We start from the raw sequence: 22771 nt of genomic DNA, 5'->3' as shown, positions 1-22771 counted from the left end.
GAGTATTTGCTTTAAACTTTGGTTGCTCCTAGAAGCAACATATTCAGCCGCTAGCCTCCTCCAGAGAAAGGAAGCAGGAACAGGGGTCATTTCAAAGCTTCGGCCCCTGGGCATCAAGAAGGGGCCCTGAGCCCTCTTGGAACTGGGAGGTTGGGGGCTCCCAGAGGCGCCCGGGTTTTCAGGATGCGCACGCCGCGTCTTGCGGCCTGCGGCCGGGCTGCGGGGACACACACCTCCGTGCGCACGGCACTGGGCAGCAGGACGCGGAACCTCTGTGAGAACTCCTCGAACGAGTAGCGGATGGGGAAGCCGGATTTGCGGATGTGCACGGTCTCCATCATCCCCGAGTAGCGCAGCTGCTGGATGCACAGCTCCCGGTCGAAGAGCTGCGGGTGCAGAGGCGAGGGGCTGATAGCACGGGCCGCCCCCTTCCCCACCACTCGCCACCAGCTCTGAGCCACCACTTCTGCCGCTGTCCCCAAATGCAGGAGAACGAAACAAACACTTGGTTTCATAAAAATTCTATTCTGAAGAGAGATATTTGGTTGAAGTCGCTGAAAGTCCTGGAAGTGTTTCCAAGGAGATAAAAGTCCATCACATACAAACTGGGACATCCATAAGAAGAGCAAATATTTCCCTCATTTTCAGGATATGCAGAGTATGAGGAATAGAAAATTTTTTTGCATATGTCACATTTAAAATACTGTTAAATGCCCCCAAACAGTGATCCCAAAGAACACGGTTTCCTCCTGACCTTGCCAATGTTGGGGTGACCACTGCCCCTGGGGTCCTTCCGGCAGGGGCACCATTATGCCTCCCACTCTAGTGGAAAGAAGAAGTACATTCCCTACTTAGACTCAGAAAATATTGTAATGGATTTAGTCTCTGCATCCTCCAGAGATAGCTATTTGGAGAGGAGTTTGGTCACAATGCTTTGCACAAGGGTATGGGGGCTCAGCCATGGCTGGCACCCTAGAGGGGCCCCCTCCACCTGGAACCAGGAGTGTCTGGGGACTAGGTGCATGCCCTCCAATCTGGCAAGCCTACCAGCAGGCAGTCACCCACTTGGAAACATGGAGGGCCACCGAGGCAACTGCTAATGCGGTCAAGGACCACCCAGCAGTCCTGGGCAACTAGATTTCTTCCGTTTGTCCAGTATTTCTGGTGGACCTGGTATTTCTTGTTTAATCTTTACAACAGCTCTACCTGGATGGGGCACTTAGCTCCAACTTAAAGATGAGGTGCCTGAGCCTCAGAGACATATTCTTAAGTGGCAGAGCCAGAGTTTCAACCTTAAGCCTGCCTGGCCCCTCAGCCTGGGTTCCCCTATACCTGCACAGGAGCTGCGTCTCCCAGGGGTGTTTCAGCCAGGGGCACCCACAAGACCTGAGCATGACCCACAAGCCTCTGTGGCAGAGGGCCTTTGGGAGCACTGTTACTATCTAACATCTGTGCACTGTGATTTAAGGAAGATGCATTTTGGATTTCCTGGGCCAGCCTGAAATTCATGTAATTTTATACTTTCAAAAAAGAAACTTTATTTAATGTAATATTATTTTTTTCTTTTATAAGACATTTAAAAAAAAATCATTTTATCTCCTTTCAGATGGCATCTTCCCATGTCTGGAAGCCTTTAAATTTGTGGTCTCTGGGTGGGATTCCCAAGCTGGAATCCCAGGGACTGGGTAGGCAGCAGGCTCCCACCCAGCACATAAGTAGATACAGTCACTTTCCAAGGGTTTAATGGCCTCAGGTCTCGGTGACCAGTAGTTGGTGTCAGCCTCTAAAATCACAGTACTGGTTGCTGCCCTTATGGAATGTGGCTTAATTATGCAGATATGGTACACGCACACACACACACACACACACAAAGTCATGTGCAACCCTTGCTGCTCCCCGCAGGCTGGCAGATCCAGAATTTATGGAAGAGAAAACTGAGGCTCAGAGAAGCAACACACTTGGCCAATGGCAAGCAAATGGCAGTGTGGAAACAGTTGAGGTCTGGGAGATCCAAAGCCTTGAAGGTCACCAACCTTCAAATGGTCTAGACTGGCCACCTTGCCTCAGTGTCCCCATCTGTAAAATGGGGGCAGATAGCTTCAAAGCTGCCCAGGCACTGGTGAAAGGAGAGACATGACTCCAGATGCCATCAGATTCATTCCCTTAGATACCTCCCCTCGTCCTGTGCAGGTCCCCAGACTCCCCTCATTACCAGCGGCTTCTTGTAGTCATTAGGTTTGATGCAACGGACGAAGTAGGGCTGGCAATTGGTGAGGATTTTCATCAGCTGGTCCAGAGACTGCTTGAACTGGCCAGCCAAGGTGGAAGGCCGCTTGCTGGAGTCTGCAGCCTAGACAGAGCACAGGGCACAAGTGGAGCTCGGTCCAGGGCACAGCTGACTCAGGGCACAGCGAGGGCTTCTGCTGAGGTCCCACAGGTGGGCAGGGCTACATTCATCCAGTCGCTCATCCATTCGTTTAGCATAGGTTCCCCAAGTGCCTACTGTGTGCAGGCACCCAGGAGACACTGGGAACCCAGAGGCAAGTAGAGCTGGGCAAGCCTCCTGTCTAGGAGTGGGGACCCCAGAGTGAGATGCACCAGGGAGAGGAGACAATGTCAATTTTTACCTTGCCATTCTACATTTTTCAGTTTTTGTATAGATTTTGTATGCTCTTTTTGAATGTTATGTACTGTACATTGTAAGCATTACTGTAAATGTATACAGTATTTTTTTAATGTATTAAAATGATGGATGCAAGAGAAAACAAAAAACCCAGGCCAAGAGTGCGTAAGTGGGTGCTCAGTCACTTCAGTCACGTCCGATTCTGTGAACCCATGGACTGTAGCCCACCGGGCTCCTCTGTCCATGGGATTTCCCAGGCAAGAATACTGGAGTGGGTGGCCATGCCCTCCTCCAGGGAATCTTCCCAACCTAGGGACTGAACCCTAGTCTCCTGCGTCTCCTGCATTGCAGGTGGATTCTTTATCGCTAAGCCACTGGGAAAGCCTTGGGCCAAGAGTAGTGTGTGCTTTTGTGCCATACTGATCTTGGTGATGCTCCTTGATCAAACTTTTTCCAAGGTCAAATGCGCTTGGCAAACATATGTACTGACAAACTGCATCAGTCTGGAGACTCAAATTCATGGTTTAACGCCTCTGAGAATAGGATGCAATCCCTGGCAGGTATAACAATGGGCAGCATTCTCCTGGGTTTAAAATAATGCATTTTCCTCCTGTTCCGGCTCCCTGAAACCTGTGGACATGCCTTGGAGGCCCTACAGGGCCAGGACCAGGCTGTGCTCCGGCCTCAGCTGTGGAGTCCAGCCTGGCTCCATGAGGGCAGAGGATCTGGCTCAGCTTCAGCTGGTTCCAGACCTGGGTAGTTCCTGCAAGCCTCATAGCTCCTTGGTGCCTCTCTGGGCTGGCTCTGCATGTGGTCATGCTGTGGGCCCTGGGCACTAAAGTGTTAGGAGCTCCTGTGGGGGTGGGGGTGGGGCGCCTCAGTGTGGACTACAGCATGGAGTAGGGGGCGGGAGGTTCCTATGCCTGCACCCACAGTTCCTGTGCCAGTGTGCCGACCCCGTCTCCCAGCCCAGGGGTGGGGGAGCTCCTCATCAGATGACCCACAGGGCTCTTCTGGAACAGTCACTGTTAAGGGGTGAAGGGAGACCCCCACCCTGCCAGGATGTCCTAGGCTGCTCTGAGGAGCACCAGGGGCTCTCTGCTCCCTCCTCTCTGGTCAGCAGGCCCAGCGCTGTTGCCACCACACCACACACACACACACCCCACCTACCCACACCCACACACCCACAAAACACACAAGTACCCCACATATCACACAGACACCACCACACACACACACACACACACCACACACCCACAGAATACACAAGTACCCCACATACCACACACACACCACACACACACAGCCCACGTACCACACACACACACACACCCACAAAACACACATGTACCCCACATACCACACACACACACACCCTCCACCTACCACACACACACGCACCCACAGAACACACATGTATCCCACCTACCACACACACACCCACAAAACACACAAGTACCCCACATACCACACACACACATACGCCCCACCTACCACACACACACACCCACAAAACACACATGTACCCCACATACCCACACACACACACACACTCTACATACCACACACACACGCATACTAGACACCACACAAAGCACACATATACCACATACACCACACCCCCCCCCCATAAAACATACACAGAGACCAATATAGAAAGAAATAACACAAACAAACTCAGTGAGCCCTACAGAGACCACTGCTCACTGGAAGCAGGCAGAGCCCCGTGCTCCTGCCCCTGGCCACTACCCCCACAGTACCTCAGCCCCTTTGCAGTCACCTCTGCACCCCAGACTCCAGGCAGCGGGGCTTCTCCATGCCTGTCTGCCCCCCAGGCCCTGGGCAGAGCAGGGCCACCAGAGCCCACCTTGAATTGCTGGCTGCTCGACTTCACCCGGACGATGCTTCCAGGGCCCCGCCTGCTTTCCTCCGACTCCAGCCCAAATATCTCCCGCAGGAACTTGTTTTGGGAGGAGTGGACCAGGGCGAGGATGTCCCTGTTCAGCACATCCCGATTCTTCTCCAGGAAGCCTGTGGGGAAGCAGAGCCCCCAGCCCCCGCCAGCTCAGACCGGGGAGGGGAGGGTGAGGCGCAGGCAGAAGGCCACCATGCCCACCTCCATCTCCCCACGTCTTGGCATCCAGTGCCTCCGCTCAGCACCAAGTCATGTCACATCCACACCCTGCAGCCCCCACAACCCACCATCCCCACCCCAAACTCCCTCATTTAAGCTTGCACCCCACCCCAGGGGTCTCCTCTCCCCTAGTACCTGTGCCCCACCGCATGGGTCTCCCCTTTCCTGATGGCCTATGGCCCCCAAGAGATCTCTGGGGCTTTCTTCCCTTCTAAGCCCTCCAGGATAATGCTGGCTTGTGCTTCAAGGACAGCTCGAGCGTCATCTATTCTGGGAGGCCCTACTGACCCACACGTGGCTCCCACCTGCGCCGTGTGGCCCTTCACCTGGGCCCTGTCATTCAGCTCAGGGAAGCCTGAGGCCTTCCCATCTGTTCTGTCAGCCGCAGCTCCCCGGGTGGACTACGGGTGGGAGCGAGCCCCTTCCCCTCAACATCCTGGCCCTCCCAGTCCCCACCGTCACTCCCACGTCCACGTAGGAGCCCACTAGCAGCACAGCAGACGGACTGTGCAATCATTGTGCGGTTTGGACCTCCCGAGGGTGGAGCCTGTGGATTCTCGTCAGGGCTCTGAATTTCTGGGGAACCCTGGGCAAATCTGATTGAGCCAACCGCTTGTCTACATAAGGGAGCAAAACAGAAGAGAAGGAAAAGGAGAAAGCGAAGAAGGCTGCCCAGCCCCGTAACTTCTGAAAATCTGGCAACCTGGTTGCGTCCAGGGAGCTTGCAATCTGGACACTCCTGATGGGAGGCCCACCCTTCCCCAGCAGCCTGTCTGAAAAGGAGCAGCTGCTTCACATGTCCCTGTGGAACCAGCAAGGGGGAGAAATCGCTGCTTTGCTCTTCCTGGAAGCCCAAAATGGGGAAAGGAAAGAAATTAAACATGACTTGGCTTCCTGGCTTCAAGGATAGGGGGCAGGGGTAGGTGACTTGCTGATTATGAGGTCCTAAAATGTATTTCTTTCCTCATTATAAGTATAAACTGCATTGGTCTTGGAACTGAACGTGTGCCCACAGGCAGTGTGTGCACATACACGCGAGCACTTGCGTGAATGCACATGTGCAGGCACATGCGTGGGCCTGGACCCAGTAGGTTTGGGAATGAAGCATGTCTGCCGCTCACTAAGGAGACCCTGAGGGCCTGGGTGCCCCAAGGCCCTTCTCTAGCAACATGCTAGAGTCGGAGGGCCCTCCAGCTTAAGGAGTGAGACTCTAGAAATTAGGGAGGGGGCTGTGTATGGGCTGAGCTGTTTGCCCCCCAAATCCATATGCTGAAGCTCTAATCCGTAGTACCTCAGAATGTGTGTGGAGAGAGGGCCTTTGAAGAGGTCAGGGAGGTAAAATAAGGCTGTTAGGGTGGGCCTTAACCCAGTCAGAGTGGTGTGCTACAAGAAGAGGAGATTAGGACACAGACACGCATGGGAACAAGAGAGACGCCAGGGAGAGACTTCAGAAGGCTCCAGTCCTGCTGACGTTTGTCTTGGACTCCTGGCCTCTGGGACCGTGAGAAAATGAATCCCTGTATCTATTTGTGGAACGTTGCTATGGGAGTGTTGGCCAGGGGACACAGCGTGCGTCTGGGGATGAGTGGACAGCCCATCTTCCCTCCCGCCGTGGGAGAGAGTGGACCTGTCTGAGGCAGGGCATGGAACGGCAAGAAGAAGGCGCCAGAGGACGGCTGCTTCTCAAAACCAGGCCAGACGATGACTGGGGGCCTGCTGAAGGCTGCACCCCACAAGCGCCTGACTCCAACTTGTCTTCTCCCTTTAAGTCACCCCTTTTTAGTGGGGTGCTCTGTGCATGCCTGCACAGCCTCGTGTGGGGTCTGGGAAGGCCATGTCAATGGTGGAAGAGGAAGCTTGATTCCCTCTCTGCCAGCAGGTGCTATGAGAGGGGAAGACTGGACCAAGAGCTCAAACCGAGCCGCCCTCACCAAGCTGAGTGTGGTGACAACAAGCTTGCTTTCCCAGGCTCCAGGGCCACCTGAAGAGGAGGCTGGCACATAAGCCCCTCTCTCAGCCCTATGCTGGAAGACAGCCTTCTGCAGACGGGGCGAGCAGGCACGTGATGTTACCCTGTGCCCTTCCAGGCTTAGACAGAGCCTCCCAGCCCCAGGTGCTTTTGGGGGGATGATTGAGGCACACCTGGGCCCAAACCTCCCCCACCCCATCCCCGCCAAAAGACAGAGTAATGAGCTTAGGTCATGAAGATAGCAGAGCACTGAAAAACACCCAGCAGGCTCAGTTTCCAGGAGCATTAATGGAATTCTGTGCTCCGAAAGCCTAGAAAGAAGCAACCTTACTCTTAGCATACATGGAAGTTGCAGTTCACTTCAAAAACTAAAACTTGGCCTTGAGTAGCCCACGGAGGTTGATGTGCTCAGTGTCTCTGTGTTCTGGAATTCTGAAGTCCCACTAGCTCTGGGCTCCCCCTTTCGGAAAAGCCCCAAAGCCAGGATCTGGTGGGAGTTATAAAGGAGCCCCCCCTTACCTCCTCATTTCTCCAACAGAAATAATCCCCTGGTCTCGGAACACCTCCCTTCCTCCATGTGAAAACAGCAGCCCCTCCTGCTGCCTTGTCCCTCCACCTGAAAAGTATACTTGGAGCATCCCTGACTCCAAGTTTCCAGTTAGACCACAGTAGCTCCTCAGTTCTCCTTACAAGCCACACAGAGTCACCCTCTGGCTTCCCGCCTCATTTTCCTGATCACAGCACCCACTGGCCACCTCTCCCATTTTTCTAAGCACACCAGCAGCTTGACCACCTCAGCCCCTTATTTCTCTAATCAAAACTAGGCTTGGGACTTCCTTGGTGGTCAAGTGGTTAAGAATCCACCTGTCAATGCAGGAGACATGGGTTATATCCAGGGTCCAGGGAGATCCCAAACGCTATGGGGCAATTAAGCCCAAGCACCACAACTACCAGGGCTTGTGAGCTCTAGGGCCCACAGGCCACAGCTACTGAGCCCTAGTGCCGCAGCTACTGAAGCCCTTGCTCCCTAGAGCCTGTGCTCCGCAACAAGAGAAGCCCCCACACTGAGAAGCCCTCACACCACACTGCAACTGGAGAGGACCCCCTGCTTGCCACAGCCAGAGAAAGCCCACGTGCAGCAATGAAGACCCAGCACCGCCACTAGATAAATAAAATCTTTAAAAACATGCCTGACCTTATCTCCACATATACACTTTCACTACCAAGAGAGTGAAAAGATATCCCAAAGAAGAGGAGAAAATATTTGCAAATTCTATATCTGATGAGGTAATTACAATAAAAAAGAAAACAATTAACATGTGTTGGTAAGGAGCTGTAGGAATTGGAAACTGCATACATTGCTAATGGGAATGTAAAATGGTGCGGCCACTTTGAAAAACAGTTTGGTGCTTATCCCAAAAGTTAAATAGAAATACCACATGACCCAGCAATTCCTCTCTTAGGTATGTGTCCCAAGGAAGTGAAAACGTATGTCCACATAAAAACTTGTACATGAGTGTTAATAGCAGCATTACTCATAATGGCCAAAAACATCCATCAGTTGATGAAGGGATAAACAGAAAGTGGCATATCTGTGCTGCGGACCGTTGTATGCAGTGTGAAGAACCAGTACAGAAACACGCTACAGTGTGAATGAACCTTGAAAACGCCATGCCAAGTGAAAGAAGCCAGTCACAAAGGCCGCACGATGCACGATTCTGTTTATGTGAAATGTCCAGAACAGGCAAATCCACAGAGACCGAAGTTAGCAGTTGCTGGGGTTGGGGAGAATTAGGAAGCAATGAAGAAAGACTGCTAATGGGAGTTCCTTTTGTTTTTCTGAACGCAAGAATGGAGTCTTAACCTTTGGACTGCCAGGGAAGTCCCTAGTGGGGATTTCTTTTGAGGGGTGATGTAAATGTTCTAAAATTGTGGCAACAGCTACGTAAGTCTATGAATATACTAAAAAACCATTGAGTTGTAGACTTCAAATGAGTGAATTCTATGGATGTGAATTATCTCTCAGTAGAACTATTACCAACAAAACAAAACACAAACATACATGCCTGGTCCATTCCATTCCCTCTGTCCCATTGCTGGCTCTGCAAAATGACCTAGCCTTCTTTCCATGGCCTCCCTGGGGTGCTCCAGATTTGGAAGGAAGGGACTGTGGAGAGGAGCTTCACCTACCTTCTACATGGTAGTGTACCTCGCCAGCAAAGTGGGCAATGCCAAATTGGGCATCGTGGATGTTCTTGGGCTGCAGGAAGCCTTTGTTGTTAGCGTGGACACTCTTCAGTTTTTGCAGCAAGGTGGTATCTGTCCCCTGGAAGAATGGATGCCCTATGGGCCGAGGACCCACAGCCCAGCCACTGGGTACACCCCCAGGTCTCAGGGGCTCCCTCAAAGGGTAAAGCAACTGGGTTCAGAATGACTGAGGGCCTTTCTACAGACAGCAAGAGGATGTGTCAGGGGCAGGGGCTTGTTCCCTGAGTGAGGGCCGAGGCAGGACGAGAGGCTGCCAGCTCGCTGGCTGTAGCCTTCCCCGGGAGCAGAGCATCTCTTTTCTCTGGATCAGAGCTCTTACTGACTCCCTGAGAGTCCATCTCCCCAGAGACATGCAGAGTCCCCCAAAGCAAGAAGGAAAGTGTTGCCTCGTCTTGCACTCCATGCAGCCCTTGGCCCACAAGGCTCAACCAGCCCTCTCTGGGGGTGTGTTCCTGAATCTAAATAATCTATGCTGAGGAGCAGAAGTGAGGGCGGACTCAGGTGCCTTCCTCCAGGAGGCGAGCCTTGAGGGAGAGGGAGGCTGGAAGGCGGGGGCTCCTCTGCCAGCCCCCGCGGTTTCCGGGCAGTGGAGTTTCCCAGGCAAGGGGTCTCCCCCGAGGTGGGCGGGCCCAGGGCACCTGTGGGAAGCGGCTCTCCTCATCCAGGAGGGAGATGATGCTCATGGGCTTGAGGGCCAGCAGGTCCAGGGTGGGCCGGTTGTCGGTGTAGTGAATGTAGTCCCAGGCGATGCTCTCCGCGCGGTACTCCTCCTGCTCCACGGTGAACACGTGCTGCACGAACAGCTGCTGCAGGTGCTCGTTGGCCAGGTTGATGCAGAGCTGCTCGAAGCTGCAGGCGCAGCACCGCCCCAGGGGGGCAAGGTTGGCCTGGCTGCCACTGCAGCCAACCCCTGGCACACAGCCCCACACATGTGTACCCACAGAGCACACCCCCAAACACCATACAGGCCGACAGATAGCCTCCCTCTTCCCCTGCCTCCGCCTCCATCCCCTCCTCCATCCCACAGCAAACAGATTCAGAGAAATATGGAGGCTGCACTTAGCATCAAGCCCTGACTTTGACTCCATAAGGTCCCCAGCAGGATCCTCTGCCAAACTAGGCTGTCCTGACATGGAGACAATCTCTGGGGGCCAAGGGTCCAGTAGCCACCCTGCCCCATGGGCAAGTGGCTTGGGTATTAAGACAAGCTTCTGGAGACCCGTCATTGATGGCTGGGCTCCTTTGCATCAGTCAGACATACCCCTTTCCCCTCCCCGAGTCCTCCCACTCGCTCTTCCTCCTGGGCTCCATTTCACCTCCTGAAATGGCCCCTCCACTCATCACCCCAGCTCAGGTCAGAAACCAGGCCATCATACCTGACACCTCTCCCTCGTTCCCAACTCCAACCCGTTGCCAAAGTCCGGCTGCGCTCTCTCCAACACAGCGCCTAACCTGTTTACTTCTTTTCACTCCCACTGCTGCTCCCTTAATCCAGGTCACCCTCTTTCTCACCTGGAGTGCAATAACAACCGCCTCATGGCTCTCTCTGCCTCCAGCCTCACCCCTCCAACCATTCTCTGTGGCCACCAGACAGAGGTTTCGGACGTGCAGAGCAGGGACCTGCTCTCCCCCTGCCTTGAATCCTTGTGGACCTGAGCTCCCATTATTTTCATGATCCAGACAGACAGTGACACAGTGGAAAGCCTGCCCAACACAGCCAGGGAATGGACGCAGGGGACTCTGTGAGTGATAGTCGCTCAGCCATGTCTGACTCTTTGTGACCCCATGGACTATAGCCTGCTAGGCTCCTCTTGTTCATGGAATTCTCCAGGCAAGAATACTGGAGTGAGTTGCCAGCTCCTTCTCCAACAGGGCGCCCTGCCCTTCTCTAATTCTAAGTCTTCACACATGTGAGACCCTCCTTTCTCTGACCTGCTCTTTTGGTTCATCCTTTGGGTCTCACTTAGGCATTTCTTCCTCAGGATGGGATGCCCATTTATGCAAAACCTTATGGTTCCTCAGGCTGGTTGTTCAGGTCTGTTAACCCAAGAGAGTTAACACACTGCCTGGACATCGTGGAGTGATGCTGTAGCCATCAGCGATTGCAGCCACCCCGGACAATGAGCCCTGAGGGAACTCAGGATGGAGACCAGGAATACTGGCCACCTAGCAGTCATCAGACTGCCTGTGTGCTCAGTCACTCAGTCACGCCCAACTCTTTGAGATCCTTTGGCCTGTAGCCTGTCAGGCTCCTCTGTCCATGGGATTTTCCAGGCAAGGATACTGGAGTGAGTTGCCATTTCCTCCCCTAGGGGATCTTCCTGACCCAGGAATCGAACCCACGTCTCCTGCATGCAGGTGGATTCTTTACTGCTGAGCCATTGGGGATGCCCCATTAGATTGCAGCCACTCACAACAGTAGAGCTTAAAGAAACTCAGGATGTGAAAACACAGAATGCTGGCCCCAGATATCTGAGATTCATATCAAAGGAATGATTTCAGTGAACCCAGACTCTTGCATCTTTCCATACACAGAAAAGTGCCAAATACCTTAACTTGGGATATCTAGTTTTCTTTTATTAACAATAATCTTTTGATGTTCTACCTGCCCTTTGTTGCAAAAAACTCCTATATATCCTGGCTCTACCCTCGCCTCCTCGGAGCATTTTTCTCAGAATTATTTGAGATGCTGTCTCCTGGGCCTGAAGTTCTAGGAATGTCTGCTGAATAAAACACAAGTCTCAACTTTTAGGTCATGCACTTTGTTTCAGTTGACAAGAGTACTCGGTGCACCCTTGCAGAAGGCAGTTCGGGTAAGTGACTGGGTGCTGAGTGACATGGCCCTGCTCCTTCAGGTGGCCCCCAGACTGCAGCCCTGCCACAAACCCAGCTTGTGGCTCCTTCACAGGGGGTGGAGGGGAGGGCGTCCCTTAATAAATGGCCAGATCCCCCAAAATAAACTACTCATCCAGCTCCACAGTGGCCAAAGATATGCTTGGTCTGCTTAGCTGCCCCTCTCAGGGCCAGAAACCAATGATCAGAATCATTTTTTGTTTTTCTGCTCCTTAGAGCTTCTGTCATGTTGGGCTGAGTTCTGCCAGCCCTGCCCCATTCCACCTGCCCATGGTGAGCTGGTCCTAGGAGCCTGCAATCCCAATGTGCATGCACTCAGAATGGCTTGCATCTTGACCAAGGGGCCTTCTCAGCCTTCAGCTGGAGACAGGGCCTTGGGCAGGGACATGCCAAGGTCAGGACAGCCCTTTGGCACCTCTGACAGTGCCCGGAGACCTCCACTTGGGACTGAAACCAAGCAGAACCCTGTGGGGCCCTCCTGAATACAAAACTCCCTCCTTGTCCCCCATTTCTTATTTGTAGCAAAAGGCTTTAGTCTCCTATGACATCTCTGAGTCCTAAGAGCAGACTCAAGACCAATTAGGGAAGTGAAGAAATGCAGTCAAGAAGCAATAGTGCAGTGATAAAACAGAGTCCTAGTTCTTCCTCAAGGGATCTCTTAGAGTTGTTTTGCAGAAACTAAGACCCCTGCCCAGGTGGAGTATGGTGACTACATGCTGGTCACAAGCATGTAGACCCCAGACTGGTTGGAACCAGATGTTGATGATTAAGATTCCCTAAACATCACCCCATTACCTCACCACCAACCAATGAGAAGAAAGTCCACAAGCTGATTGTGTACCCTGTGACTCTCACTCCTAAAACTGCCTTTAAAAAACTTTACTTGAAAGCCATCAAGGAATTTGGATTTTGAGCTGCCTCAAATTTGGATGAGCTGCCTGCTCTCCTTCTCGGCCCTGCAATAAGTGTTGTGCTTTGCTTCACCACACCCTGGTGTCAGTACACTGGCTTTGGTGTACTTTGGGTGAGCAGACCTGAATTCCATTTGGTAATGGAACTAGGCCTAGGCTCTGTCTCACCGATGCTTTAAACGAGCCAGGCTCACGTTGGGAAGCTAGGTTGCACTTCCTGCTTGCTTGTCCCCCGTCCTTGTGTCCTCTTCTGGCCCTTTGATGATACTTCCGCAGAGCATCACCTGCCCTCGTCCAGCTCCACGGCCTGGCTCCCCTTGCTGCCTCTGTCTACTTCCACCCCAGTCTTCATCACAGTCTTCGCTGGGAATTACTTTTCTGACCTGCTTCATTTCTCTAGCTCTTCAGCCTCCAGGCTGGGACACTGGGTCAGAAGTGTCCTGCCTCACCTTACCGTTGTCAGACTGAAAAATTGGGGATGGGCCACAAATTCCCTGCCTTCCCCATCACCTAGTATGATAGCCCACCCAAGGATGCAGTCACATTAGTGTCACTGATTTCCACTTTCGCCTTAACCACACGGGATAATTCACTCTAGTTTGTGAGAAGGAAGAGTGGATAGCTCGAGATGGGCAATGAGTGCTAGAGTGTCAGCCTGACTCTCATGATGCTCTTAGCTATATGGCCTTTTCTAGACACCTTGTGGATGCCAGGGGATGAGCGTGGACTGCCTCACTGAGGAAGGACACAGTCTTGCTGAGGGACTCACCCTGGCGTCTGTGAGCGGAGGCGAGGCCCTGCTCCCAGCCAGTCGGGAGGAATGGCTGAGTTCCAGTTGGCTCAGGGAGGACCTAAGCTTATCTCTCATTTTTCTGAAAACAGGTGCGGGGACCTCCATACCTATTTTTCTGGAAGTTTTCAAAACCAAATATGTCCAGGAGGCCGATTGTCCTTTGCACATTTTTGGGGTCCTGGGCAGGTGGGGTGAAGATTGCAGCATTGATCTTCTTGACAATCCACAGGAAGAGATGCCCATAGATGCCCTGTAGAGACATGGGTAGAACCCACAGGCTTTGATGCACGAGAGGAAGGCGGCTGCTTTCTCCAAGTTTACCTGGAAAGGCCGCAGGCACACTGGACCAACTGAGGGAGATCACCCCTACTTTACGGCAAGAAACCACCCTGGAGAGCCTGGGCAGCCCACGGTCACCAGCCAGGGGACTGGCAGAGTCAGGACTTGCCCAGCTCTCTGCCCTTTCCTGCTGTCCACTCACCAGGCAAGGAGCTACACTCAATACCTAGACACGTAGGCCCCTTCTCCCACAGCTCTGCACCTTGACAAAGGCGTCCCTCCGGTCTGCAGCCTGAGTGATGTTCAGGGGCCTGGTGACAAACTCCCCTCGGATGATGATGGAGTGCTTGATAAGACAGTCTCGGAGGGCCTGGTCCTTCACCTGGAAGGTAGGTAGGGGCTGGCATCACAGCTGATAGAGCAGGGCCTGGTGCCAACATGCTCTCTCATAACCAAACATCCCGTGCCCAAATCTTGAGGATGGGAGATGCCTGTGACTAGGACCAGAGTCAGGATGCTGGCAGGACTGGTCCAGCGTCAGTCTGAGCACGGGGATATCAGTGTCAGGGAAGGATGCGCCAGTTGGGTGGGCCCTGAGCGTGCTGGCTGCTTGGTTGACCAGTCTTGTGCTGGTCTCCTGGTACTGGGCCCACCATCTGGTGGACCCTGGAAAACAGTGGCCATGGAGGACTCTGAGGCCTGGCCACTGACATCTGAATACACCTCAACCGAAGGCACTCCTGCCTGGAATCTGGAGGCCCAAGTTAACAAGAGGAGTCTGGATGAAGTGCCTCCCACATGCAGAGAAGACTTGGCTGGCAAACCCCCAAGGTTTCTAAGAACCCTGCGACCACATGAAAAACATTAGCAGCAAAATGTGCCTACCTAATGTGATTGCCTTTTCCCCCCCTTTGATTCTATTAATTTCCCACTGAACCTGTTAGTGGGGTGTGATTACAAAGTCCCATCACTTGTCCTCCAAGTCAAGGCTCTATTTGATCTCTTTAATAATGTGCAGGGGAAACTTCCCTGGTGGCCCAGCGGTTAAGACTCCGTGCTTGCAATGCAAAGGACACAGGTTCTATCCCTCATTGGAGAACCAAGATCCCACATGCTGTGTGAAAGTGAAAGTGTCAGTCGCTCAGTCATCTAGCTCTTTGCAACCCCATGGACTATAACCCACCAGGCTCTTGTGCCCATGGAATTCTCTAGGTGAGAATACTGGAGTATGTTGCCATTTTCATCTCCAGGGGATCTTCCTGACCCAGGGATTGAACCTGAGTTTACTGCATTGCAAGTTATACAGAAAGTACAAGTATTAGCAGTCACAGCCTAAATGCCTACAGGGCCAGCAGGTGTGGCAAAGCCAAAAAATAACAACAGCAGAAATAACACGCAGGGGGAATGGTCTGAGTACATTCCGTCAGCCCAGAAGAGCACAACTCATGGAGAAGCCCTGGGGACCAGGATATGGGGCGAGGATGTCTTGCTGTATAGGCATCAGATTGGTTGAGTGGGGACAACCTGGGGAATGGGTGAGGTAGAAAGTTGAGCAAAGGCCCTGGAAGAGCAAGAAGGTCAGGGAAAGGGCAAGAAACACATGTTCAAGCCAAACTGATCATTTCCAGGACTTTGTTAATGATTAGTTCCACGGGCCTGATTCCCATGCCTAGGGCCTGCAGTGCTCCACAGGGGAGTTGGAGGTGAAAGGGTGAGCGAGAGCCTGGGAGGCAGGAACTGGAGACTGGCAAGGGCTGCCAGCCCAGGCCCTGGGGCTGCTCACAAAAGAAGGAGGCTAGCGGACAGAAGAGCAGAGTTACCTCCAGTAACTTCATCACAGTAGGAAAGGCAGGGGTCTCCATCACATCAGAGGAGTCCAGGTTCTCAAAGACCGCAGCTGCAGAGAGAAGCAATTGACCCTGAGAGGCAAAGTGGCCTGAAGGGACGGGACAGAGGCCCTGGGGAGGCTGTTCCAGATGCATGGCTCAGAGACAGCCATCCCTGGGTGCCAGGCACTGCCTCTCCCAGGCCCCCTCTGAGAACCATGGCCTCTCTGGGGACAATCAACACTTTGCTTCTAACCACTGTTCACAGGGTATGTCCCCTGCTGCCCAGATTGAGATCCTGACTCAAAGGGGAGTGGGAAGCTATCAGAGGGAGAAGTCTGGTGCCAGTGGGGCGGGTGGAGTCTATCAAGGGAGAGGAAGACCCATTGGTCTCCTTCCATCCACTCTGCTGTCCTTAGAAACCCAGGTGTGTTCATGCATTCAGCAAAGGAGGAAGCAGGGCCCAGCTCTGCTGCAAGTCTCCTGACCCACCTCCTGGTTCAATCCCTCCCCTTTGAGTCCCTCCCTTTAGGGCCGCTGAGCTGCAGGGACGGAAGAAAGCTGTTTCTGTCATTTTTTTTCCTTCTTTAGACTTACAAATTATAAACTAACGCGTATGGATAAGAAATGCATAAAACCCAAAGGTATGTTATAAAGGATAATTATTATGTCAATATTGTGAATCAACCACTAAAGCCAAACCCAGAGCTTCACGAAGAGCCGGGGCCTCCCACGACCTTTCCTGCTTAGACCAGTTCCTCCACCGAAGGCAGTATTCTCCTGACTATCACAGAAACCACTTCCCTGGTTTTTCCTTATCTTTTTACTACCTATATGTTAATCCCTGTTGTTGTTCAGTCTCTCAGTCGAGTCTGACTCTTTGTGACCCCACGAACTACAGCATCCCAGGCCTCCCTGTCCCTCACTGATTTAACCACTAAGCTGCATTTAATTTTACCCGTTTACTTATGTGTCATCTAACTACCTGCATTCCTTTGTAGCATTTCATTAAAAAAAAAAAAATGTTTATTTATCTATTTTTTGCCATGCCGGGTCTTGGTTGCTGCACCGGCTTTTTCTCTAGTTGCAGAGAGTGGAGGCCACTGTCTAGTTGCAGCGTGTGGGCTTCTCTTGCTGCGGTTCCTGGGCTTTAGGGCACAGGCTCTATAGTTGTAGCTTAGTTACCCCGCAGCATGTGGGATCTTCCCAGATCAGGGATCGAACCTGAGTCTCCTGCTTTGGCAGGCAGATTCTTTACCACTGAGCCACCAGCGAAGCCCTGTAGCATTTAATTTTATCTGTGTTTAAATTTTGTGTGTGAGCTCTCTGCGTTCTTTTGCCTGGTTTCATCTCCTCAACATCACATTTGGTAGTATTCCACGTCCTGACGCGCCCTGCTTGTCAGCACCCCTTTTTACCAGCAGAGGTGCCCGGTTTGGTGGATAGATTACATGGTCACCCAGCTGCAGCTTGCTGGAGTAGATTTCCTTATATGATCTGAGATAGTGGTTCATGTTTTCTACATGAATACCCAATCGCTCTGGAAGAGTTTATTGAAAAGCCTGCCTTTTCCCCACTGCTGTGTGAGTTGGTGTCTTTCATTAGCTCTAGAGCCAGCCATAATCTCTTCAAGTGCTGTTTAAGTCCCAACCCTCTCTTATCCTTTAGAACTCTAATTAAATGTATTCTACATCTTCTCACTCTATCTTTGAGGTCTCCTACTCTGTGTTTTATATTTTCCATCTTTAAAAAAATATTTACTTATTTATTATTTGGCTGTGTTGGGTCCTTTAGTTGTGGCGTGTGAACTCCTAGTTGCCATGTGAGACCTAGTTCTCTGACCCAGGATCGAACCTGGAAACTCTGGATTGGTAACATGGAGTCTTAGCCACTGGGCCACTAAGCAAGTTCCCATTTTCCATCTTTCTTGCGTTTCCATGCTGCACACACAGTTTCTCTTTCCCTTTAGAACTCTAATTAAATGTATACTTTATCTTCTCATTGTATCTTCTAGGTCTCCTATTTTCTCTTTTATATTTTCCATCTTTTTTGTCTTTCTGTGCTGTACACACAGGTTTTTTCTGACCTTTTCTCCTTTTTCACATTATAAAACTGGTGGTTAAACTCATCCATAGAGTTCATTTTGGTTTTAACATTTTTAACTTTAGAATTTTGATGTGGTTCACTTTAAAATCTGTAATGTCACTTTTTTATACTTTGCAGCTTGCAAGTTCATGCATGGCTTTGCTTACTCCAAGTTGTTTACTCTTTGGGTTTCCAGCCAAAAGTTAGGGATGATTGATCAATACCCTCACCTTTGGAGGGCCCTAAGCTTTGGCATCTTCCCCCTAACTCCACAAGACCTCCAAAATTACAGCTATAATTCCTAATGCACTTTTCCAGCACGTTGTGACTTTGATGGGCCCTTTGGATGAGAACCCACAGGGATTTCTTCCTCCTCTCATCCCCATTTTTCCTCCCCAGGGGGTGTACTTTGGGTGGAAGCAGCATTACCCATGAACTCCACATTCCCCAGGTGGAGAATAGTGGCCAGCAGCTTGCTGAGGTCCCAGTTCTCCGAGTCAGAGAACATGAGTATCTTCATGGCCGAGCGGACGTGGGCATAGTCCTTGGCATCATTGCGCCCCTCACAGGAAGTACAGTTCCCCTGAAAGATTGAACACATCAGCTTTGGGGGGCCTTCTCCACTGTAGGGCCAGCAAGGCAGGGATGTATCAGGGACTCAGCCAAAGGCCCCTGGTAAGTGATACTTCACTGGCTCTGGGTGGGTCCCATGGGACCACCTGGAGGACCACACTCATAAAATACACAAAGGTATTTCCAAAGGCAGAATTATGGTGATATAGACCCAGAATTCTATAGTAGCTTGATAGCTGTGTGGCCATAGCTAAGTCACTCAGTTTCTCTGAGCCTCTGCTTGTCAACCATCCATGGTAATGCCTGCCTCAGTCTCTCGGGGGAATACCTTGGGTTAATTCCTTTAACAAACACCTTCTAAGGCTCACTGTGTGTCAGACCCTGGGGTACTTACTGGGAATTCATTAATGGAGAGAGTGGGCCCTGTTCTGCATGCTGTTGCATCCAGGAGAGGAGGCAGAAAGATTATGTCATAGGCTTTTACAGACGCTGAGACAAAAGGGGGCTTGGCCAGCCCTCCTGGGAACCGGGGAAAGGCTTCCTGGAGGAGGCACCTGAGCTGGTTCCACAGGTTGAGCTTTATAGTAGCACAGGGAGAGAGGGTTTTGGCAGATAACAGCTTGAGTTAGGCTGTGAGATGGGAGGCAGGAAGGTTGCAAAGAGGCTGGGGTCATGTGGAGGAGGAGAGATTGGCAGATGGTGGGATCTGGAGGGACTTGGAAACCTTGCCAAGGAGCCACAAGGAACTTCCAAAGAGCTGTGACCAGGAATATGGTCTGCCAGGCGCCCTGTATGGGAGATCTGGGGGGTGGATGATAGATTGGGGCTGAAGTCTGGGGAGAGGGGGCACCCAGTAGGAAAGTAGCACCATGGTCTAGGCAAGAGATGATAAAGTCCTCAGGCAGAGACAGGGGAGACAGGGGTGAGGCAGGAGAGAACGTCAAGAGGTGGATCTCATTCATTTTCTTGTCAACAATGCAAGCCCAACTTGTGAGACTGCTTGTGTGGCAATGTTCCAGGCATGGGGACACAACTGAGCAAGGCCTCTGCTCTCCTGGAGTTCAAGTTCTAGGGGCACCCAGGAGGACGGTGACTGGGATGAAATGAGGCAGGGGCTACAGGGTGGCCAGGAGCCTTCTGTCCATTAGGAACCAAAGGAAGGTGAGGCTTGTGGGGCAGGACTGTAGGCTCTGCAGAAAACAAGGAAGCACATGGACAAGGGTAGGGCTCTGATGGTCAAGAGTAATCCTCTGGTGGTTGTAACGTGGATGTCAAACACAGAAGGGAGGGGTGGAGAAGGGAAAGGGAGCCCCCAGTCCCCGCCCAGGGGCCTACCCGGAGTCTGGGCTTTTATGAGGCTGTAAACCAACGCTGAGCAAGAACTGGCCCTTCTTACTTCTTCCTCATTGTAAGAGGCAGGGCAGGGAGAGGTGGGAAGGGGAGGAGGGTCGGGGAGGGGGCAGGCGCCTCACCATGGTGAGGTAGTGGTACTCCGAGGGCGTCCCCAGGCACAGCAGCTTCTTCTCCTCGGCGCTCATCCCCATGAGCATGCAGTAGAAGATGTGGTAGTTCCGCTCCTCCGGGGCCTGGCAAGGAGGGAGTTCAGGAGCTTGTCAGCAGCTTCCCTGAGGCTCTGGGTCCTCAGGGCTGTCTCCTGGCTCCAGCCCCGTCCCAGTTTCTTGCTCCCCAGCCAGTAGGGCTCTGGCATTGACCCAAGGGATGAGCACGCCCAGTTGCTGTCCTCACCCAAGGCCAGTTCATCCTGACAGCTCCGTGCAGAAAGTCACTCCCTGGCACTTCCCTGCAGCCTGACTGCCCCCGCAGTCCAGAGTCACAGGCAAAGCAAGGTGTCAGGATTCAGATCCAGGCTCTCTGACTCAGAATTCCCAACTCTACAGTCTAGGGAAAGCCTTTCCTGGTGGCTCAGTGGCAAAGAATCTATCTGCTAATGCAAGAGATGTGGGAGACACAGATTTGATCCTCCAGGAAGATCCCCCAGAGAAGGAAATGGCAACCCACTCAGTATTCTTGCCGGGGAAATCCCATGGACAGAGGAGCCTCGTGGGGTCGACTTAGCAACTGAGCAACAATAAAAACAACAAAGCTTTCCTATCACCTCGTGACCCCCAGGGACCTGACTTCCACAGGTTTACCTAGCTGGGTCTTCTGCATTTTTAAACATTATTTATGAGCACATCTCTGTTGTGAAATTCAGGCAGTTCCAAGTATAGAGTGTTAAAGGGGGAGTTTCTCTTCCCCCCGCCTTCCCACTCCTCAGACGACCTCCTCTTCTTCCTCAGAACCATTGGACGTCCTTTCTACACATCACTAGAACGTTTACTGAGAGTGCATGCATGCCTGCTCCATTGGTCGCGTCCACCTCTGCGATCCCACTTACACACCAAAAAAATTTTTTTTGATGTGGACCGTTTTAAAAGTATTGAATTTGTTACAATATTGCTTCTGTTATACATTTTCTGGCCCCGAGGCATGTGAAATCTAAGCACTCTGACCAGGAATCAAACCTGCATGCCCTGTATTGGAAGATGAAGTCCCAACCTTTGGACCGCAAGGGGAGTCCCTCCACCATCCCCCATCCCCACAAAATTTTTAATCTTATCATGGACAGGACTTGTCTCTGATCTGCTTTAGAAGTCTCCTGTTCGTTCTGGGATGCCTCTATGAGAACCAAGTTCCATGAATTCACCAACCACTATGTGAAGAACTATAAGCTTCTGGAAAGGGCAAACTTTGGAGTCAGAGAGATTCTACCTTCTACTAGTTCTGGGACCTAGATAAGTTACCCTGGACTCGGTTTCCTCATCTATGCAATGGGGACAAAGAGACCTGTCTCCGTGGTTGTTGTGAAGATCTAATGAGATAACACAGGGGAAACCCCTGGCATCAGGCAGGGGTCACTAAAGGTGAGCTTCCTTCTTCAGCTTGCCACAGTGTCCAGGTGTCTGTCTGTCCTCATACACATCTCCAGCCCCTTCAGTGGCATGGCCCCATTCTGAAACCTCATGAGCATGCATACACACGCTTTAGGGGTTATACCATTACACGAGAGGAGTATCCTACCCCCAACAAGGCTGTGTTAACTCTGCTGATGTGGCTGTCATACTTTGGGGTCTTTGTCAGCCGGGACTGTCTACTTGATCTGTGGGGCACAGTGCAAAATGAAAACATGGAGAGTCTCTCTAAAAAGTTATTAAGAATTTCAAGATGGTGACAACAGAGCATTAAACCAAATGTGGGCCCATGTGAGTACGAGGCCCATGTGACGACACAGACCATACGCCACCTCATTTCCTGGCCAGCGGTCTTTTGGACGGTGTCATCTAGGTCCTTCTGACAGGGCTCCCTATACATCTGAAGATACACCCACCCCCAGTTGAGGACTTACCTGGCCTCAGAATTAATTCTAATAGAGGTGAGGAGTAGTAAGCACCAAATAATGAAGGCAATTGTATAGAAGGAAATTTCAAAACAGAAAATCCTATCATTTCCTTGAATATTGGGGAAGAACCATCATTACCCAATTCTAGGGGTCCCTGGCCCATCTCAGGCCAGGGTTCAATGGCAGTGAGACAAGGCCTGTGGGAGTCCCAGGAGGAGGGAGAGAGGTATGAGAGTGATGGAAAGGAACTCTCTTGGAAGCCTCCCCAATCCCCGGACTCCTATCCTGGGGCAAGGGGAGGTTCCCCAGGACCAGGGTAGTGGGCAGAGGCCTTACCTGCCGGCAGACCCGGGATTTCTCCAGGAGAAACTGCTCGATGCGCGCCCCCTCGATCACCCCACTGGAGTTGAAGTAGATGTCAATGTACTTCCCGAAGCGGCTTGAGTTGTCGTTTCGGATTGTCTTGGCATTTCCAAAGGCTAAGGGCCAGAGGATGATGCCCACGATGGGAGCAGAGAATAGAAATTTTACTTTTAGTGAGATCTTCTGGGAAGGTTTCTCAGAGGAGGTAGCTAAGCCCAGAATTGAAGGATGGGTAGGCTCACACCAGACAGTGGTGGTGGCCAAGGGTTTGCTAAGAGGAAGTCAAAGGGCAGCTAAAGGTTAGGAGGTCAGAAAGCATGAAGTGTGCTTCAGGAAGGGAAATTCGGCTGGACCACAGGATACAGGAGAAAAGCAGAGGAAGATGGATGGAACCATTCCCAGGTGGGGCCAAGTAGCAAAGAACCTTCAACGTGAAGCTAAGAAGTTCAGAATTAGCCCCAGGGGCAATGAGGGAAGCAGGAAGCCTCCGGAGGGAGTTTGGGTGCATTTGAGAAAGATTGCTCAGGCTGCAGGGTAGAGACTGGGCTAGAGAGGGCCGGCTTGCAAGGAGAGTGACAAGGGCTGGTACAAGCCAGGGCGTGGATAGGAGGTTAGACCAGATGGCATTTGGGTTGCAGTATGATCTGAAGTGCATTCCATAGAGCTGTTTGATGATGCGACTGCATAAAGAAAG

General features: G+C 51.9%; 1 protein-coding gene across 1 annotated transcript in view; it reads right to left on the bottom strand.

Moving 5' to 3' along the window:
- MYO7B (myosin VIIB) overlaps window positions 1–22771 on the bottom strand; it is a 102782-nt gene that overhangs the window by 45167 nt on the left and 34844 nt on the right. Inside the window, 11 exon segments of the mRNA XM_070359826.1 lie at window positions 234–386; window positions 2213–2350; window positions 4491–4654; window positions 8917–9052; window positions 9633–9843; window positions 13659–13801; window positions 14093–14212; window positions 15651–15727; window positions 18171–18324; window positions 19787–19900; window positions 22051–22193. Of these exon segments, the coding sequence (XP_070215927.1) occupies window positions 234–386; window positions 2213–2350; window positions 4491–4654; window positions 8917–9052; window positions 9633–9843; window positions 13659–13801; window positions 14093–14212; window positions 15651–15727; window positions 18171–18324; window positions 19787–19900; window positions 22051–22193 (1553 nt within the window).

Source organism: Bos mutus, chromosome 2 (assembly GCF_027580195.1).
Source record: "Bos mutus isolate GX-2022 chromosome 2, NWIPB_WYAK_1.1, whole genome shotgun sequence".
NCBI lineage: Eukaryota > Metazoa > Chordata > Mammalia > Artiodactyla > Bovidae > Bos > Bos mutus.
The sequence above is the reverse complement of the archived record's forward strand: the minus strand, read 5'-3'. Positions and strand labels throughout refer to the sequence as shown.